The sequence below is a fragment of the Ruditapes philippinarum genome, unplaced genomic scaffold (genome assembly GCF_026571515.1).
Source record: "Ruditapes philippinarum isolate M1 unplaced genomic scaffold, ASM2657151v2 ctg934_1_1_1_1, whole genome shotgun sequence".
Taxonomy (NCBI): Eukaryota; Metazoa; Mollusca; class Bivalvia; order Venerida; family Veneridae; genus Ruditapes; species Ruditapes philippinarum.
The window spans coordinates 113,857-134,467 of record NW_026860129.1 but is presented as its reverse complement, the minus strand read 5'-3'; the positions used below and the strand labels follow the sequence as shown (position 1 = coordinate 134,467).

At 35.2% G+C, this 20,611-nt stretch overlaps 1 protein-coding gene across 2 annotated transcripts in view; it reads right to left on the bottom strand.

The window, feature by feature from the left end:
- Positions 1–18,508, bottom strand: part of LOC132758983 (uncharacterized) — a 47,802-nt gene extending 29,294 nt beyond the window's left edge. Inside the window, exons 1-10 of one of the 2 annotated variants that reach the window (XM_060750702.1) lie at positions 18,360–18,508; positions 17,823–18,268; positions 14,622–14,746; positions 14,037–14,160; positions 12,942–13,127; positions 12,615–12,734; positions 11,690–11,990; positions 3,874–4,316; positions 2,246–2,370; positions 1,501–1,624 (exon numbers count right to left, since the gene is read on the bottom strand). In XM_060750702.1, the coding sequence (XP_060606685.1) occupies positions 1,501–1,624; positions 2,246–2,370; positions 3,874–4,316; positions 11,690–11,990; positions 12,615–12,734; positions 12,942–13,127; positions 14,037–14,160; positions 14,622–14,746; positions 17,823–18,268; positions 18,360–18,423 (2,058 nt within the window). In that variant the 5' untranslated portion in view covers positions 18,424–18,508. The remainder of the gene's footprint in view (positions 1–1,500; positions 1,625–2,245; positions 2,371–3,873; positions 4,317–11,689; positions 11,991–12,614; positions 12,735–12,941; positions 13,128–14,036; positions 14,161–14,621; positions 14,747–17,822; positions 18,269–18,359) is intronic. The other variant, XM_060750703.1, reaches the window with a different exon arrangement.
- Between the last annotated feature and the right edge of the window lie 2,103 nt (positions 18,509–20,611).

Here is a 20,611-nt window from a genome sequence, read left to right as displayed (position 1 = left end):
GCTATAAATCTATGAAAAATGCTTCAATACTAATGAAACTTGGCACATATGCTAACTGAACGAACCATAACCTCTGTAACAACATGATCAATCTTAAAATTCCTGTTACCATGTCAAAGGGGGGCGTCTCAAAATTGCGAAAAAGCACTATTTTGCTTTGTTTTTTTCATCAAAACTGATTTCAAAGCACTGCAACTCCTCAATGCAATGAGACAGAGTAAAAGGTTTTTCAGCGTTGGTTTCACGGCACCATAAGATCGACCTGAGGCCATTTTTAGCCTGTCACATGTCCAAAATGTTCTTGGCGATGAGTGGGACTACCGCCCCCCCCCCCCTTCAAATCCTCCAAACTGAAGGGGGCACATCTCCCTTCTGGCAACCCCTGATGTATCATTTTGATTGGGGCCGCGCCGAAAAAAGGTCACTTTTTAACAACATATCTCAAACGAAAAACAGTGTTTTGGGCCTAAATAGGACATTTGTTTACTGTTAGAGGCCTCAAAATAGTGGGGGGGGGGGGGGACAAAAAGCCGTCAAAACACGCTTATATAAGGGAAAGGTTAAAGAGGCATATCATTTTCACTATAAACTTGCTTCTTTACATGTACAAGAAAGTTAGCTATTTGCTCTCTGGTTTTCCTAATCGAACCGACCTTAATAGTAAAGTATAGAAAACCCCTATAGCTCTATAGCATAAATACACGTAAGTGATAAATGCACAAATTAGCAAAAAATAATTAATTTATCTTAATCACTAATGAAATATTGGATATAAGTATATGTGTGTAAACTTAGAGAAACGAAAACACTTCATCACCGTGTCAACATCAAGCTGCCATTTAATCAAACTCATCGCTAAAAGGTACAACTTCGTCATCAACACGGTTGTATAAATCAACAACCACGTCACGTTTGTGACTCTACCTACAATGTGTATGCGTCGTCCTAACAAACAGGTTAGTATATCGTTGCCTTGTTCCACATTGTTGTTTTGTTTGTAGCTAAACATTGTGCTGTTGTCGATGATAGAAATTTTGGCAATGAATGATCATTTTAGGTATTTTTTATGAATTTATTTATATTTCCATATTATTGTTGAACGATTAATTATATAAGATTGTAATGTGTATCCATAAGTTACTTAAATTATTAGTCTAGGCTAAGCAAACATTACGTCTCGCTTCATTTAATGATTGTTTTAGTCATTCTGTTTTCAGCCATGCAATAATAAACTTTACACCATGTAGCAACACCATCACGACAGAACGACAAATTGAGTGAGTTTATCAATAATACATTTATTAAATTGTCTTCCAAACACGATCATTTTTATCATCTGAATCGATCATACGAATTTTTTGTTGTTTTTTTTTGTGTCGGCACAACAACATTTGAAGTACAATGTATTTGAATCATCTTAGGGGGCCAGAAATTATATCACAAAACTGGTAAGCAGAAAATACACTGTGCTTGAATTATAACTACAATATCAGAACTTACTTGACTAAGTTGTTGGTTGAATCTGAGATTTGATATTCGTGAAAAAAGTGGTGCAGTGAAACTTGTAACATCACTCCAAGGTCCATGAAAATCAAACGCCATTATTTGTATATAGTCAACATCCCTAAATACAAATGAGAAAAATGAGAAAAAATGAGAATAAAGACCAACAAGGCAAATCAACGTTCATAGAACACAGAACTCGACACAATCCAGTCACACCAGTAGGGCTCCAAGAAGGCACCGATCTAATAATTGGGAGAAGACACAAGGGCGGTGACAGGAGGGGGGCATGTAATTAATTAGTGAAATGATTAGAACTAAAAGGCCCCAATAAGGGAATTGAAGGGACAAGGGGTGTAAGGGAACAATAAGTGGTAAAGGGGGTGGGGGAAAGGCACAAAACGGGATAAAAGGGGGAATGGGAAGAATATACTTACCGTTAATGATGTTTTAACAATGTAGCACATCAAAAACGTGCAAACATTTTAAACATTTAACAACTCACAAAACATCCATGTGAAGGAACATAAAGAGGTACAGCCTTCGAACGGTCAGTAGTAATAAAACTAGAAAACTCGTATGAAAGAAAATTACACCACTTTACAATTTTATTTCAAATGTACACGAGATGAGCTTTATATATAATCATTGAGGAAACGACCATGCGGGTTATGTGGTCTTTATATCATTAAATCTTTTCTTATAAGCAGGGGTATCCAACAGCAGCTATAAAACAGTTTACCTGGATATTGAGGAAATGTTGTATGAACTGGTAATAGTTTCTTCTCCGACAGCAACAGCAATAGAGATGAGCAATCGTTTTTTACTCGTGCGAACTGCTTCTTGTTCAAACTCATGCCTCATAATCTGAAGAAAAGAATATTCACAATATGAAAAGAAAGGCATATAAATTATGATAACTTGTTAATTGTCGGTTAAATCCTGTTAATTGGATTGCACATATTTTTAAAACGTTTTCATTGGTCATAAAATAGTATATACATGTATAATAAATGTTACAAGTAAAATCAGGGGTATGTCTCGCATAATTACCCAATAACTTAAATAACCCTAAGTATGGTTAAGTCAGTTCTCTTCACTGTCATTTATGTCACTTTGCTGTCATTCAATGCGCAACTATTTGTGCTTGTGAACAAATTGCATGTTCACTTAAAAAGTGTAATAAGGATAATTTAAGATATACAGTGCCATAAGGTAATATCCGTGTCCAACATAAGGTACAGATATATGTTAAATATATCTATCTACTTAACCTACATGTAGATGTTTTTATTCGTTTTACTTCGTTTTTCTTCCTTTAAATGCAAACAATTATTAGAGTAATAAGAGAGAATAAATTGTTTTATGGGGACAAAGAGGACACAATTATCGTTTCGAAGAAAGGAATACACAAAAACCAGTCTGGATTTTCAAACAATCCAAAATTGTATCATTACACAGATTAAACTAGCATCTGAAAATGTAAATGATGCGATACAGGAATTTAAAAACAGACAAATAAATTACAGTATGTAGATCGGTTTTAAATATAGCTGCAAAAGTCATGGAAGATAGATGGATACTCTAATTAAGTCCTGGCTTAAATGAAAAACATTTTCAAATAACTTTTTGACACGTGTTTTGCCTTAATAAGGAAGAATGTTACATTTCTATGTCGTAGTCTTCGGGTGTGCATCTTTAAGCTATGATAATAAAATATTATAGACGACAAAGTATTTTTAGTATGGTGAGTTACATCACAATAGTGTTTGAAATTATTTATTGTCCAATAGGATTGCAATGTTTCAAATTAATCGTAACACATTGACTGTTTATAAAAAATAATTTAAAGCACTTAGTCGGTTAACTTCTATAAGTACGTATTTACAAAATTAAATGGTCGCGCGACTTAAACTTCTACAAAAACATGACATTAAACGCCTAATTTATTTAATTTCTTGCGACAAACTATAGTCTATGACAATTTTATTAAGTCGTTCTTTATTAAGGATGTACCCACGTGCTAGTAAAGTAAACAGGCACAAATGATAAGCTATCATTTGTGTTATTAACAAGATATAGGTTAGTATAGGTTAGTGTTCATTAGTAAGTATTTACAAAATTAAATTGGTCAAAAGCTATATTCTATGACGTAAGTCCGGTTATGTTTTACTGTTTTATTTGATGTATTGTATATAACATGATTAGAATGAGACGATCAACTAAATAAATTGCCAATCAATGTTAAGATTGAACGTTTAGTTGTATTTCATAAAGATACGCCTCGGGTAACAGTATTTTCCTCGGGATGATATATTTACTATAACCCACAAACCTTTGTGTTATTTATATACTATTATATGAAAATACCTTTAGTAATTGTGTGAATTTGTTTCGGTATATATCATCCGGCCACTCCCAATCGATAACGATACCATCGAAATCACGATCCCTCAGATATATCGCTACATTTCTAGAGAATAATTTCATCGTCTCTGGTGAACGAACAATTGACGCAAATCCACCATTTCCGGCATTGGCACCGCCTATTGATAAAAGTGTCACTAAGTTCGGGTGTTCTATCTTCAGCTTATTAAAGTCGAAATATCTTCCTTTCTTGTTGACAAGTTGACCATTGTCGTCATCATTTTGGGACGGAGTAAGTCTAACATTTGATGCGTCAATTTTTGCGAAAGCGTAGATAAGATGTGAACACAGCGTTACATTGATGTCCCGGATGTCAAATCTGGCGTCAAATGACGCAAACTTGTTTGACCAGTTAGTAAAATAACAAAAGTTCTTCAACGTGGACTCTAAAAATGTAAAAGACAAACTTTGTAAAAAAATTGGCAATAAGAGCAATGATTGTTAAATAATCACGAAGCGGATTATAGCATGTGAAATTTCGATGATAAGTGTTAGCCATTCCTACAATATTTGTCAGAATAGATAATGTGGAAAGAGCATATTTTTGTCATTTGATATCAATCCATTTAATAACTGATTGTAAAATTCATTCGACTTAATATTAGATAAGTAAAAGTGAAATAAATGTTGCGTATTTTACTTTGTATGTACATTGTGTACCAAGTATAAGTTTGCGATGTCAATATGTAAAACATTTGTTAACACAAAGTTCAATAAATTTAACCATTACCCTAGAAAGCACAACACTTGATTAAGTCTTATAGACAAGAAAAGTATAACGTATTATGAAAGTAAACTAGATAGGAACATTTGGAGTTTGAAACGACACAATTGTGCAGCTTTGGTCTAATGGGAAGATACTGTCTCGGAGACTTTTCTACAGAAAGGAGAGAAACAGAATCCCTAAAAAGAAACAACAAAATGGCAAAATTGAAATGCTGCAGGCTCGTTTTGATTGAGTATTTGCATGGGCGGTTGTGATAATAAAACCGAGTCTGCAACAGTTTTAATTTTGCCCCTTCATGCGTTCTTTACGGATTCCATTTTCTCTATTCTACTGAATACACAATTATCAAAAATATCCAATACTGAAAATTTAGCTCTGTTGGCTGTTTAACACAGAGATAATGATAAGTTATATATTTTGCAGTAACACTTGGTAGTATGTTTCAATATTGTATGTTATCTATATTTGACGGTAGATAACAATTATCAATACTGTCCGTTAACTGGCTCAATCAAGCGGAACCTGCAATATCTTCAATTTTGCCGTTTTCAAATTTGAATTAGTACAATGAATATTAAACAGTTTTTACTCCGACTAAATATTTAGAATAAAGATATAATTATATCTATCAAATATCAAGCTAAATGACAGAACGATGTTTTTAGTGTTTTTACACATTTACATAATATTTGTTCTCATATGAAAATACCAATAAAATATTTAATTCTTTGCCCAATTGATCATGTCTATTTATTAAACCATATTGAAAACACAGAAATATAACAAGTACAAATGTTGCTGCAATGCAGCAATTGAGAAGCTCCGCGCAAAAAATACGCTCATTACAGATACCTTACCAAATTATTCCTACGCACAGGTCATGTTATATTCAGATTAAGTACTATTGTAGATTTTTTCCGAATGTTTTGTAAACCATTTTTTGCATAATTATACTTATCTTATGCACTGTCCATAATTCAAAAGAGGGGTAAGATATTTAATATAAAAATGCCTTCATTGATGCCTACCTGGTAAGGAAAGTAATTCCATTGAATACAAACAAAACTTACAAGATTTGTAAATGTTATGTGACATGACTGTACTATGTTCTGTTTGTGTCACTACTGTAGTCAGTAACATAAGATGATAAAAATATCAAAGTCTGTTGTTTTTAGCTCACCTGTCACAAAGTGACAGGGTGAGCTTTTGTGATCGCTTTTCGTCCGGCGTCCGTCCGTCCGTCCGTCGTCCGTAAACTTTTACTTTAAATGACATCTCCTCATAAACCACTTAGCCAATTTCATCCAAACTTCACAGGAATGTTCCTTTGGTGGTCACCTTTAAAAATTGTTCAAAGAATTTAATTCCATGCAGAACTCTGGTTGCCATGGCAACCGAAAAAAAAACTTTAAATATCTTCTTTTAAAAAGCCGTAAGAGCTAGAGCTTAGATATTTAACATGAAACATCTTCTAGTAAGTGTCTACAAAGTTTGTTCAAATTAAAGACCTGGGGTCAAAATTGGCCCCGCCCCGGGGGGTCATTGATTTTCCCTATATACATATAGTAAAAATTTTAAAAATCTTCTTTTAAAGAACCAAAAGAGCTACAGCTAAGATATTTAGCATGAAACATGTTCTAATGGGTGTCTACCAAGTTTGTTCATATAAAAGCCCTGGGGTCAAAATTGGCCCAGCCCCGTGGGGTCATTGATTTTCCTTATATGCATATAGTAAAAATTTAAAAAATCTTCTTTTAAAGAACTCAAAGAGCTATGGCTAAGATATTTAGCATCAAACATGTTCTAATAGGTGTCTACCAAGTTTGTTCAAATAAAAGCCCAGGGGTCAAAATTGGCCCCGCCCCGGGGGGGTCATTGATTTTCCCTATATGCATATAGTAAAAACTTAAAAAATCTTCTTTTAAAGAACCAAAAGAGTTAAAGCTAAGATATTTAGCATGAAACATGTTCTAATAAGTGTCTACCAAGTTTGTTCAAATAAAAGCCCTTGGGTCAAAATTGGCCCCGCCCCGGGGGGTCATTGATTTTCCCTATATACATATAGTAAAAACGTATAAAATTTTCTTTTAAAAAACCATAAGAGCTAGAGCTTAGATATTTGGCATGAAACATCTTCTAGTGAGTGTCTACCAAGTTTGTTCAAATAAAAGCCCTGGGGTCAAAATTGGCCCCGCCCCGGGGGGTCATTGATTTTCCCAATATGCATATAGTAAAAACTTAAAAAATCTTCTTTCAAAGAAGTCAAAGAGCTATGGCTATGATATTGAGCATCAAACATGTTCTAATAGGTGTCTACCAAGTTTGTTCAAATAAAAGCCCTGGGGTCAAAATTGGCCCCACCCCAGGGGGTCATTGATTTTCCCTATATACATATAGTAAAAACTTAAGAAATCTTCTTTTTAAGAACCAAAAGAGTTAAAGCTAAGATATTTAGCATGAAACATGTTCTAATAAGTGTCTACCAAGTTTGTTCAAATAAAAGCCCTGGGGTCAAAATTGGCCCCGCCCCGGGGGATCATTGATTTTCGCTATATGCATATATAGTAAAAACTTAAAAAATCTTCTTTTAAAGAACTCAAAGAGCTATGGCTAAGATATTTAGCATCAAACATGTTCTAATAGGTGTCTACCAAGTTTGTTCAAATAAAAGTCCTGGGGTCAAAATTGGCACCGCCCCGGGGGTCATTGATTTTCCTTATATGTGTATAGCAAAAACTTAAAAAAATTTCTTTGAAAAAACCCAAATAGCTAGAGTTAAGATATTAAGCATGAAACATCTTTTAGTGAGTGTCTACAAAGTTTGTTCAAATAAAAGTCCTGGGGTCAAAATTGGCCCCGCCTCGGGGGTCATTGATTTTCTTTATATGTGTATAGCAAAAACTTAAAAATCTTCTTTGAAAAAACCCAAATAGCTAGAGTTTAGATATTAAGCATGAAACATCTTCTAGTAAGTGTCTACAAAGTTTGTTCAAATAAAAGCCCTGGGGTCAAAACTGGTCTGGCCCCAGGGGTGTCATTGTTTTTAACTATATGTGTATAGTAAAAACTTTAAAAAAATCTTCTTTCAAAGAGCCCAATTGGCCCTGCAACGTTGGGGGGAGGGGGTTGGGGGGCCTATATACAGGTGAGCGACCTCAGGGCCATCATTGCCCTCTTGTTTTATTATTATAATTGTAACAAATATACAAATAGTAACAAAAGGGACTAATATTATAATATACTAATATAACATGCATTTTTTCATGTCAAATAAAAAAAATGGTTTCTTTCAATACTGAAAGTAGAACACACTCTGGAATGAAAAAAAAATGGGATGAATTGCAAAAAGACCAAATTCAGGAATTTTTTGTTTGTTATACACGCGTTAAATGGTGATACATTATTTATTAATATAATAGAAGACTGTTAGGTATAAGGAAATTCACAAACATCATGTTCGTGCGAGTCAAAGATATAGAAGCTATTTGACATTGGTGATATATATAAAAAATCTTTTGTTAATTGATTTATTTAGAGATCAGTATACTTTATTGCTGAATTGCTTTAAAACAATTCATAAAAAAACATTACATTTCATGTTCAAAATGCAGATCAAATCAATGATGCTATCTATCTATAGCCTATGCTTAATGAGGGCCCATCCGCTCGTAAGGCCACACAATACAGGTTTTGCTGTGGCATACCCTTCGCAGGATGAGCTATTTTTTACGGACGCGGACAGTCACGGACAGGTCGCGTCACGACAAAATGCCTCGAACAAAAGTAAGTACTTTATCGATTTCGAAAGAAAATACTAAAAAGCTCACCAAAATAGTGTTGGAGAACCCATAAGTTTATGATGCACCAATGACAGATTAAAACAACAACATCTGGTCTTCGGTTGCTAAAGAGATGTTATTCAAAAACCTAACTGGTATTCAATCTTTTTCCTTTTTCTTTTTACCTAATTCTTTGATGTTACAACTGGTTTTGGTATTTGAATGAAATTATATCATTTCTACAAATAATTATCCTCTGTTAGCTATACTATAAGAAAATAACGTACAGTAACATGCCATAAGTATTGGTTAAAATGGCGGCCATATTGGATTCAATTGAGCATGTCTGTAGGATTAGTTTCCCTTTGATCACATGCTGCCAATCAATGTTGACGTAAATACCACAGATATTAATAGCACAGCCATGCTTTTAGGTGTGATGTCATTTATGATGTCATCAATCACTGTGTTGTAGCATTCTTTGTGTAAACAATGTAATGGGTAGGAAAGGTCAAGAATTGTCACCAGATAAGAAGAATATTATTGTTGATTTGCATTTAAAAGGATTTAGACCTAGTAAAATATGTGAGACATTGGATATACCTTATAGTACGGTATTTAATATTTTGAAAAAATTTAAATCATCTGGTTCTGTGGAAAATAAATCAAGAAGTGGCAGACCTGCATTACTGACTGGGAGGGGTTATCGCGTTTTAGAAAGACTTGTGAAAAAGAACAGGAGAAACTCATTATGTGAAATCACATGCAAATTTAATGAAAATGCTGTGAATCAAGTATCCAAGAGGACAGTCCAGCGTCATTTACACAAACACAACTTTAAAAGGAGGGTTTTAAGGAAGAGAGTGGTGGTAACAGTTAAAAATAGGAAAAAGAGGTTGTCATGGTGTTTACAGAAGAGGTGGTGGACTGTTGAGAGACAGTGGAAGAATGTTATATTCTCTGATGAGAGCCAGGTTGTTGTAGGTGGTGATAATAGAGTGTATGTCTGGAGAAAACAGAGTGAAGGATACAGACTGGACCTCATTCCATCAACTAAAAATAGAAAGTTCTCTGTTATGATATGGGGGTGTATATGTTGGGAGGGTGTTGGAACTGTTACACGTGTTGAAGGTAATATTGATTCACAGAAATACATCAGCATACTTGATGCTAACTTGTGGCCAGTTTTAGTCAGACATTTCCAGGAGATAATTATTTATTTCAGCAGGACAATGCTCCGGTTCATACTTCACGGGCAACCAGTGATTTCATAGCTCAAAGTCATATAAAAACTATGTCATGGCCTGCCCAGTCACCAGATTTGAATATCATTGAAAATATTTGGTTGTTTATAAAAAGAAAATTGACAAATAGACTTATAGCCTATCGATTACTTCTGAGGGTGATCTTTTCAATCATATTGAAGACATTTGGACCAGCATTTCACCTGAGCACATTCAGAGTTTGTATAAGAGCATTCCGAGAAGAATTTATTAGATTATAAGAAGTTATTAGATTAAAAGGACATCTAACAAAGTATTAAGGTAAGGATTGTCAAAAAATTATGGAGAAAGTTGATTTAGTTGTTGCTGTTTTTCAATTTTTAAAATCACCATTTACGGTGAAAATCCAATATGGCCGCCATTTTAACCAATACTTATGGCATGTTACTGTACATATGGAATAATAATCACGGACGCGGGTATTCCATTGAAATAGCGCCCTAATGATTTATTTTTGAAGCACAAAGTGGTGTGCTGTATCACTGTCGCCAATGAAATGTAACTTTATATACTAAAGTTTAATTATTTCAAAACAACCAATATATCAACATGTTATTACCAAACATTTAATTTCATTAATATAAATTAAGAATAATTATCAAAAGCAAAAATATTAAAGTTTTATTCATGAAATCTTTTTTATATTGACAAATTCAACCATTAATAGTATACTTGATATGCTGTGTGTAAATTAATTCAAAATGTAACACATTATAATTTCATGTACTATTAAAAAAGGGAAATAACAAATGTATAACCTAAGTGTCAAAAATCAGAACATTTAGAGCTATTTATAGCTTTCAAATTCATGTACAGCAGAACTGCTTACCTTTTCTGATTCATTAATATAGGATTAACGCACGTTTTTCCGTGTTATAACGTCTGCAGAGTCCCGAGGAACGGTTGGTGCCCGAGCCCGGTAGGGCGAGGGCTCCAACAGTTCTGAGGGACTCTGCAGACTTTATAACACGAAATAAACGTGCGTTGACGCTATTATAGCATAAAATTTTAAAACAGATTCATGATGTATATTTAATACAAAACACAATACATTAAATCCTTGTGCTTGGACGGTATTTATCCAATTCTACATGTTTTACGTATGCGTTTTATTTTTCCGGGGCCAACAACGAACCGAACGAAATTTTGAATTTTAATTGATATTGTAAAGCTTGACATTGGAGAAATATTATCTCAAGGAAAAAAAAACAACAACGTTACATTACTCTTCCCAATACAAAACATGACCCTCAGAAATTCTTAGAATGATTTCAGATTGACGGTAGAAAAAAGATCAGTGACGTCATCAGAATCGGGTTTTTTCAAGCACACAAGTTTATAAAAAAAATCAGGCACTAAACATTAATCTCTCAAAGAAATATAAAGAGCATTTATCAACATAAGCATCAATAAAACAACATGTTCTCATATTCGTTTTGTGTTATCTTGTTTTGTAAGTTAATCGGAGGGTTAAACTGAATGCCAGTAATTTGTTTACATTGACAACTGTCCGTTTCTTAGAAAGGGCGACAACCAAGATTAGCAGCGATGTATATACGCCGTATTTCCGGCATAGTTACTTGAATGCTGCTCGCCGTATTTAATGCGATTGAGGCCCTCGAATCAATAATTTCAATATAACAAGAGCGCATGACTCTTTGGCAAACAGGCCAAATCGTCATTTTTTTTGTTTGTTTACTGGGCCCTGTATGTATTGCGCATAGGTGAAACCGGGCTATAACAAGAGCGCGTGACTATGTTAACACATGGTTTTGGTCCCGTTATAACATGGGCAAAATAGGGAAAAATAGCCGATTTTATGCTATAATATGACATGTTGCGAATCATCGAAGGGGAAACCAATATAGAAATCGAAAGGAGTTCTTGAATGCGAATTTACTTTTAGCTGTAAATCGAAGGGATTAAATGATCAAATCCGGGCCCATGGACAAAAAAAATAGTAAACATACTCGGTTTTGGAATCCCTGGTCCACTACCTGTTGCTGTGCTCGTTGGTATCAATTGAACGTCAAGTCCGCTTTTATCAGTGCTAATATGAAGTCGGAAATCTTTAGGCGTTGTTGAATGTGTGGTACTCGTGCTGACGTCATCCACAAATGGACTCTGTGTTGGCGCCAAATCGTGTATAGCATTGTGTATTGCGGTAAGGAGAGGATATTCCCCGTCATTGCAGTAATACCCGAGAAAATCGTCTTGATCCAGTGTCCAAAACATAACACCGGCAATACCCCGACTGTAAGCAAACTTCACCTGAAATCAAGCGCCATTGTATGTCACTTCAAATATGATATAATTATTATCATGAGTTTAAGTTTCATACGAGTACCACAAAGCAGTTAGGTCAGTTTGGAATTGTATTGTTCTTTTGTACGCGTGAAATTTATTTCTATACATGAACATGTATAAGTATGATATCAGGAACGGTATGGAGTAACAAATCATAAAATATATTAGATTTTTATTAATTGTACAATAAACGTTGTTTGTGTCATCATGTCAATACTTCATTGTCTCATTTACTTCAATATTTCATGTTAAATGGTTTCTCCCATGTCATTATATCACTTTTGTCCTAGCAAGCCAAACGGCAATATGACGAGGACGACAATATTTGTCGTGTTGGTCGTATCAGTGTAGAAACACAAAATCAATAAATTCTGTCATAATTATTTGTTTGTGTTGTAGGTGATGCTACTGCTTTTTTCTGTTTTGTATTTCTATATGTTGAAGGTTTACTTATGCTTCAAAATATCGTATCGGTATATATTATAGTCATCTAAAACTGCTGAAGTTTCAGGGTTTGTTGATTTCAATGTGACAAGATTACTTTTAAAAATAACAAAATATAATGTTATCTGAAGCGACTGTACTTACTTTTTCTTTCATACTTTTGGGATTGCCATAACCAACCCATTGGTCATCTAAATATGCGTAGGCCATCTTTTGTTCGTCGTCCCAGCGATGTATCGCCCCATACTTTATCATTTCACACACCTTTGAATTATAAACAAAAGTTGCCGCTTTACATTGGAACAAATTAATATACAACCAGGGACACAAATAGATCTAGCACATTCCACATTTAAATGTATGTGCATGTACTTAATTCATTTTATCTTGTGATCATCTAGGCTATTACTTATTGCATGACCATCTAATATCGGCCTTTGAAGTTTGAATAAAAAAGTATAGAAAGTATACCCTATAATAGGTCACATGCCCTTCAACGCCTAGGTAGGGTCCTTTTTTCCCAGCACCATCCACCGGGGATCCAACATCATTTAGGGTTCTATTACTGAGTGCAAATGATATAGCCGTGCTTGTAAGACCCATGACCAGCTTGTTACGTGGAGCCCCTCCAGATATCCATCTGTCTACTGCCCACGCCTGCAATATATTGAACCATAGACCCTGCCGATACTGAATCTAGTAAAAAATGCATTGTTACAAAAAATGTACATAAATCTATAGGGAGAGCATTCTGGACCCACTACTTTACACTTCTATTGTGACTATATCCCACCGTCCCGTGTTTTTATGGTCATATGTTCGACTTGTCACAAGCAAAAAGAAAACAAGACTAACAACGCACGAGACGACGTTTAAAGGATGGTTATAACGGTGTGTTATAAATAGGTTATTTTTTCCAGCCAGGAGCAACCAATATGCTGATTTTCTTATCGTCAGTCCGACCTGTGTCAGCAAGCAAGGTTTTGTTCGCTATAGCTGGACTACAGTGTACGCACTTGTAAGTGATAGGGCGGTGGTCGCATAATAAAATTGATGCGTTTGAACCTGATGACGTGTGAGCTTTTGGATGGGTCTATTGTGTTGTCCTTTCCTCATATTAATAGATAAACTGGCAAATTTAGAGTGCTCGTGAGGTAATTAATGCGACATTAAAACGTTTTGTTTGTCACACGAGAAATAAACATTTGCGTGTCTGTTAAAGACCGTGCCACGATTAAGCAGCCTTAATTCTCCATGAGTTGAAATTTTCATAACTGTTGAGAGGGGGACTTCATATTTGATAAGTATTGTTAACCTACTATAATATAAGTGGCGGTATGGGTGAGTGGTTAACGCCTCGGTATAGTTATTTGATTTTCTCGTTAAAACTGTGAGTTTAAACCCATCAGGCGCGTTTCCTTGCAAAAGAAACTTTATACTTATTTCCCAGTACTGATTTGTTCGATGAACTGATTCTAGTGTGCGTCTGTAAGCTATAAGCTTCCTACACAATTGAACTAAAAACAGTACAATCACACCTTAATGGTGTTCTATCATAGACATTACCTGGCTAAGTTGCTGGTGAAATCCTGGATTCGATAAACGTGAAAAAAGTGGTGAACTGAAACTGGTAACATAACTCCAAGGTCCGTGAAAATCGTATGCCATTATTTGTATATAGTCGACATAGCTAAATAGAAAACCATTCATAATTATGAAAGAAAATCGAGTATCACTTGACAACTACATTTCAAACGAAACATAAAATGAGCATTGAATTGCTTCAATGATGACATTTCCATTACAAAACATTACCAATCAGACCGATGTATGTCGAGTGGTAATAAGGGTAGAAAAGAAAAATGCCAATACGAATATAATTGACCTCCGTTTGTTACCCTGGTTTTTGTTTGTTACCCTGGTTTATGTATATAATCTGGGAAAGGGTGATCCCTTGAAGAAATAAAAACAACAATATTATATAAAAAATACAGAGTCGGTTTGATTGAGCATGTTCATAAGAGATACTGTTGTTCAAGTGCAACATCTCTCACGCCCCTAGCAACGGCTTAAGCGGTATTCAAACTTACACACAAATGTGTCTAACAATAAACCAAATAAGCAAGTTTATTAGGATGTAAAAGAGATTACCCAGATATTGAGGAAATGTTGTATGAACTGGTTATAACTTCTTCCCAGGCAGCAACGGTAATTGAGATGAGAAGGCGTTTTTTACTAGTTCGATTGGATTCCTTTTCAAACTCGCACCTCATTATCTGAATAAATAAATATTAACAGGGAGGCGGTAAAGCTTCTTATATTTTCTGTAATTTATTGAAAGACTGACGTTATTCTAATAATATATAAAACGAGTATCTTAAGTATTGGAAATAGGAAATATTGCATAAGCTTGAAATGATTTCTACCCAGGAAGCAACTGCGATAGAGAACAATAGGCAATTTTTGCTCGTTCGAAACAGTTTTTTTTTCAAATTCAAGCCTCGTCATTCTATGACACACGTTAGATAATTCTTTTTACAACATATTGTTTTAATTTAATGTTTTAATGCATAAATACAAAACCGTTTACTGTTTCATAATATTTTATAATAAGTTTATTTCTTAATTATTATGTGATATTTCTTCCTCATAATCACAGGGGGCCCACACAGTGTTTGGATGGTATATACTGCTTGATAGTGACCTTAAAATGAGATTTTAGTCATAACCTTATAATATGTATATAAATATAGACAAGGGGCATTACTCGGTAAATAGAGAATTTTCGATCACCTTCAAATTCATGCGAGATTTTCCACTAATTAAATAAAAAAAATCCAAAAGCTATACTGCGTTGCATAGCTTATATAATCCACAATTGATAAACACTAACTTTATTTTGATTCCCTTAGCCCATTTTAAGAAATTTATTCAAAACCGTTCACTTCTGTCACGAAATTGCTTAGTCGTACGAGATGTCGCAACACCAAATTCCACGGGTAAAATATCAATTTTAAAAGGGTGAGGTACAAATAAACGCATGCAAACAATAACACAACATAGTTTCTATTACCTACCTGCGCAAATAGTCTTGAAGCGCTCTATATTCGTCTGTTTCGAACGAAATCTTCAAATCAGTGCAGAAATCTGCTTCGGCGAATACATGTTGGAAATGCTGGCCATGGTGTATGGAAACCTTTCATTGGTTGTCGTTATAAACAAAGTTCCTACCGAACCAATGAAAGGTCTCGATACACCGGCTGGTCACGTGACCGGGGTTTCCCCAAGATGTCTACGTCGAAGCAGATTCTGCTCTGATTTGAAGATTTCGTTCGAAACAGACGAATATAGAGCGCTTCACGACTATTTGCGCAGGTAGGTAATAGAAACTATGTTGTGTAATTGTTTGCATGCGTTTATTTGTACCTCACCCTTTTAAAATTGATATTTTACCCGTGGAATTTGGTGTTGCGACATCTCGTACGACTAAGCAATTTTGTGACAGGAGTGAACGGTTTTGAATAAATTTCTTAAAATGGGCTAAGGGAATCAAAATAAAGTTAGTGTTTATCAATTGTGGATTATATAAGCTATGCAACGCAGTATAGTTTTTGGATTTTTTTATTCAATTAGTGGAAAATCTCGCATGAATTTGAAGGTGATCGAAAATTCTCTATTTACCGAGTAATGCCCCTTGTCTATATTTATATACATATTATAAGGTTATGACTAAAATCTCATTTTAAGGTCACTATCAAGCAGTATATACCATCCAAACACTGTGTGGGTCCCCTGTGCTCATAATAGGTGAAACTGTGTTGTGATAACGAGATATTTATCCTGTTTTTTATGAGATTATTTTCTCATTATTTGTAGCTCAAAACAATATTTTACTATCACAACAACACTTTTCGACTTTAGATGAAATACAAATTTATGTCATTCTTATTGACAGTTGTTTCTTGCTTTGAAATGAATATACACGATTATATAAACAAGTACTGTTTTTTAAGTCGCACCAACACAATAAAGGTCATGTGAGATTTTCAGTCGGGTAAACATCAGGTGCCCCTCAGTGCATTATTTCAGACACGAGCGGGAACCTGAGTAGAACCACCGACATAAAGTCCATGGCGGAAAATGAACCTACAGGGTGAGTGGCAAGTGGTTTGAAGTCAACAATCTTAACCACTCGGCCACGGACGCATCTAAAATTAATATGGAAATGACAATATATATAGGAATATAACATAGATCTTTGGTTGAGCTATGTTGGTCCCCTCCTTTGAACTTAGATAATATTGTAAACTGTTAAGTCGCACTTGCTAAACGCATTCTTTTGAACAATTCTACCAATGGTAAAATGTAGGACACACGCTTAAGATTTTAATATTTCAATAAGCTTGCACCAGATTTTTCAATAATATGATAATCTGAAGAAAAAAAGCTGATCTTAGGCGAGTGATTGGAATATACATGTATATGCGTATGATAATAAAGATGCACGAACAGAAATAAATCTAAAAAACTACATGTATTTTGTGTGATTTTCTTACGCCCTGTTTCAGTTAGAAGCATTTAAACACCTTTAGATGAGTTATTATGCGCAATTCGGGAAACAGATAAACCGTTTGATCTGAAATGTTTCAAACAAGTTTTTAGCCGAGACCAAACTCAAATGGTATTTTTAATCCGGAATAATAGTTAAAGTACGTCCTATTATGTCAAAAACATAGGTAATTGTGCCCTTTTAAAACAGAGCGAATACGATGGCTCTATGTAGTTGTCAAACATTAATTATTGTCGTTTCTTTTAAACACTGATCTGCCGCAGTAATAATGTACCGACAATAATGCATGTTTGCATGTTATTTATGACGTTCATATAGCACATTTATTTACGTGTTCTTGTGGTAAAAATAGTTTTGAACGAAAAGTTATGTTAATTCCAATGTAAGTTTCTTAAATCGTATCTGTTTACCATTAATATTATTTTTGTCATAGAATGTATATGTTGCTACAAAAAATGTAACCTTGACTTAATATTGAAATATTGATTGTAGAAATATTGCTTAATTAATACTTTTCACATGAGTCGTGTTTGGGTAGCCCTTACCTAGTTCAAAACTCGACGTTTGATATAAATTATTCCAGTATTTCATATACTAACTTATTTTTCCTTTTAGTCTATTTATTTTCACATCATTGATTAATTTCGACTTTATATGATGATACTAGACATTTATCTATAATTAAAGCATCGATATTTTACATGCAAATTATATGATATATATAACATACATGTATTTTTTACAAGCATGTTTAGTATAAGTGTATATCATATATATATTACCTCCAGCAATGTGGTGTATTTGTTTCGATATGTATCGCCCGGCCACTCCCAATCGATATCGATACCATCGAAATCACGATCCCTCAGATATATCGCTACATTTCTGGAGAATAATTTCATCGTTTCCGGTGAACGAACAATTGATACAAATCCACCACTTCCGGCCCAGGCACCACCTATTGATAAAAGTGTCACTAAGTTCGGGTGTTCTATCTTCAGCTTATTAAAGTCGAAATATCTTCCTTTCTTGTTGACAAGTTGACCATTGTCGTCATCATTTTGGGTCGGAGAAAGTCTAACATTTGATGCGTCAATTTTTGCGAAAGCGTAGATAAGATGTGAACACAGCGTTACATTGATGTCCCGGATGTCAAATCTAGCGTCAAATGACGCCAACTTGTTGGACCAGTTAGTGAAATAACAAAAGTTCATTAACTTGGACGACACTGAAAGCAGTAAAGACAAAACGATAATGTTGATTTTCATAAATTTTACTATATTCGATTGTGAAAATATAATATATAGATGTATACAAACCTGTTCTTGTCTCGGTGAATAAGAGTACTACGGTCAACAGATAGAATGATACAATTCCGTTCATATTATCTGTGTTTATTGTGACATTAAATTGAGTCTGAACAGAGATGATAATGTTTGAGCAATGAATGATATCGTAAATGAAATGTTTTTGAGATTACTGCGTCGCTGTTTAAGCAACTATCAGATAGTGGGTCGGTCACAAACAGCAAATCATAGCATAATGGTATCTGCTTCCTTTAACTTCACGATTGCTGCCCTGGCTGTTAAGTGTTAAATGTTTACCATGTACATGTATATCATCTCGGCGTTGTTCTTTTTTTCTGGTCGTTTCATTATTTTAATTGTTGAGGATTTGATACAGAATAAGCCGGTGCTATAGGGGCTTGAGAGGTGTTACACTATCTATAGTCTCTCATGGGCAGCTCTAAAATGCCATCCCGTTGTTCCGTCAAAATTAGCAGCAGATACCAAAGTAATCTGACCACTGCACATTTTCACTTGTGACCGCCTCCCTGAGCGTTAAGCATTGTGTGATATCTGTAATAAATTGCCTCGTACTTAAATGTTGCGCTGTTTTATTTTTCTGGTCATTCAGGATCAGTGATTGCTGAAAATTAAGCCGGTGATAGGGAAGTGAGTGTTGCATTATCCATTGTACCCCATGATCATACTAAATAAAAGTGCGTTTGCGATTTTCATCTATCTGATTTTGTCTCCATTGCTCTCGAAGGATCTCGCTTTTTGAGAATTGCGATATACATAATATTCAGTAATAAAATAAATATAGGAACAAAGCATGTTTTGTATTGCATACAAAATATGTCTTATAGTCTCCGCGGCCGAGTGGTTAAATGTCGTTGACTTCACACCACTGTGGGTTCGAATCCCGTCAGGAACTTCAAATCGATCCTTTCATGTGAATAAACCATCCAACTCTTACGGAATATAACGTAGGTGGTTCTTCTCACGTGCCCGTTTGCAAGGTCTTCTTACATCAGTAAAGCTAGAAGTAGCCATATGATCTTTGCGACGTTTGTCCTGTATAATTAGAAACTTATTTACTTACTTAATTAATATTCTAATTAGACAAGAAGAATTGCGACTTGCACGTAAAACATATTATAACGTATTTTTTAACTTCATCTTAAGTAACTTAAGTATCAACCATTTATACTTGTAGTTTGGTGAGGATGAATATCAACAAGGATATCTTTTTGTTTTCTACATCATTATCTATGGGACAGGTGTAAATATCAACGTTGTCAGGTGAAGTACACTTTGATAATGTCTCTTTCAACGAATGAGTTGTTTTCAAGGAAGTAGAGCCCGTTTCTACTAATATGTTATAAACTGTTGCGAAGTAGTGAAACCCGGAACATTTTATTATTTATGTGCAATACGATGGGTATTTTAAGGTAGACCCAAAGAGGTACGGCTCATTGAAAGTTCACAAAGTATGTGTTTTCTCCAAAAAATCGCAATATCGGCCGGCGTCCGTCCGGCGGCAGTGACTATCGGACGGCAGCAGCTGAAAATTTTGCTCATCGGGCGGGCGCCTTCGAGTTTTAAGTAATACTTAAAAGCTAACGGCGGCCGGACGATAATTTTTGGGGTCACTGAGTATAAATATAATCGAGCGGACATCGTTCGGTCGCCGGGCGGCGACCGGGCGATGATTTTTTTGATCGGGCGATTTTTTTTTCTACTAAAACAGCGTCCGATTTAAAGGCGCCCGGGCGGACATCGGCCGGGCCCCGCCCGGTGCCTGAATAGAGACAAGTAGTCAAACGATTATCGCCCGGTACCCGGACGATTCATGTACAGGCACCGGGCGGTCATCGTTTTGTCATCATCGGCGACCGGGGCTGCTTGTGTTTGTTGTTGTAATTTCAGCTTGAAGAAGTTGTAATTGCCTCAAAAATATATTTGTGAATTTCTTTTTGAATAATAGTAAACATGAATTTTTTCTTGAATGTCCATGCGAATGTCTGATTGATTTTCGCCTTCTACGGCCTCGATACTGGCCGTTGGTGACTCGTTGTCAACAACACGGACCAACTCATTGGCCTTCCCCTTGGGTTTGGCAGCTGACTTCTTTGCTGGCATAATTACAACTGGCTGATTTATCTAGGATGTTATTAAATGTAAAGTCATTGTCGCCCGGCGCCCGCGCGGCAACCGTCCGATTCACTTTTAAATCGCACAGGCGCCGTACGGACATCGGCGGCGACCGCCTGATCCGAATAATT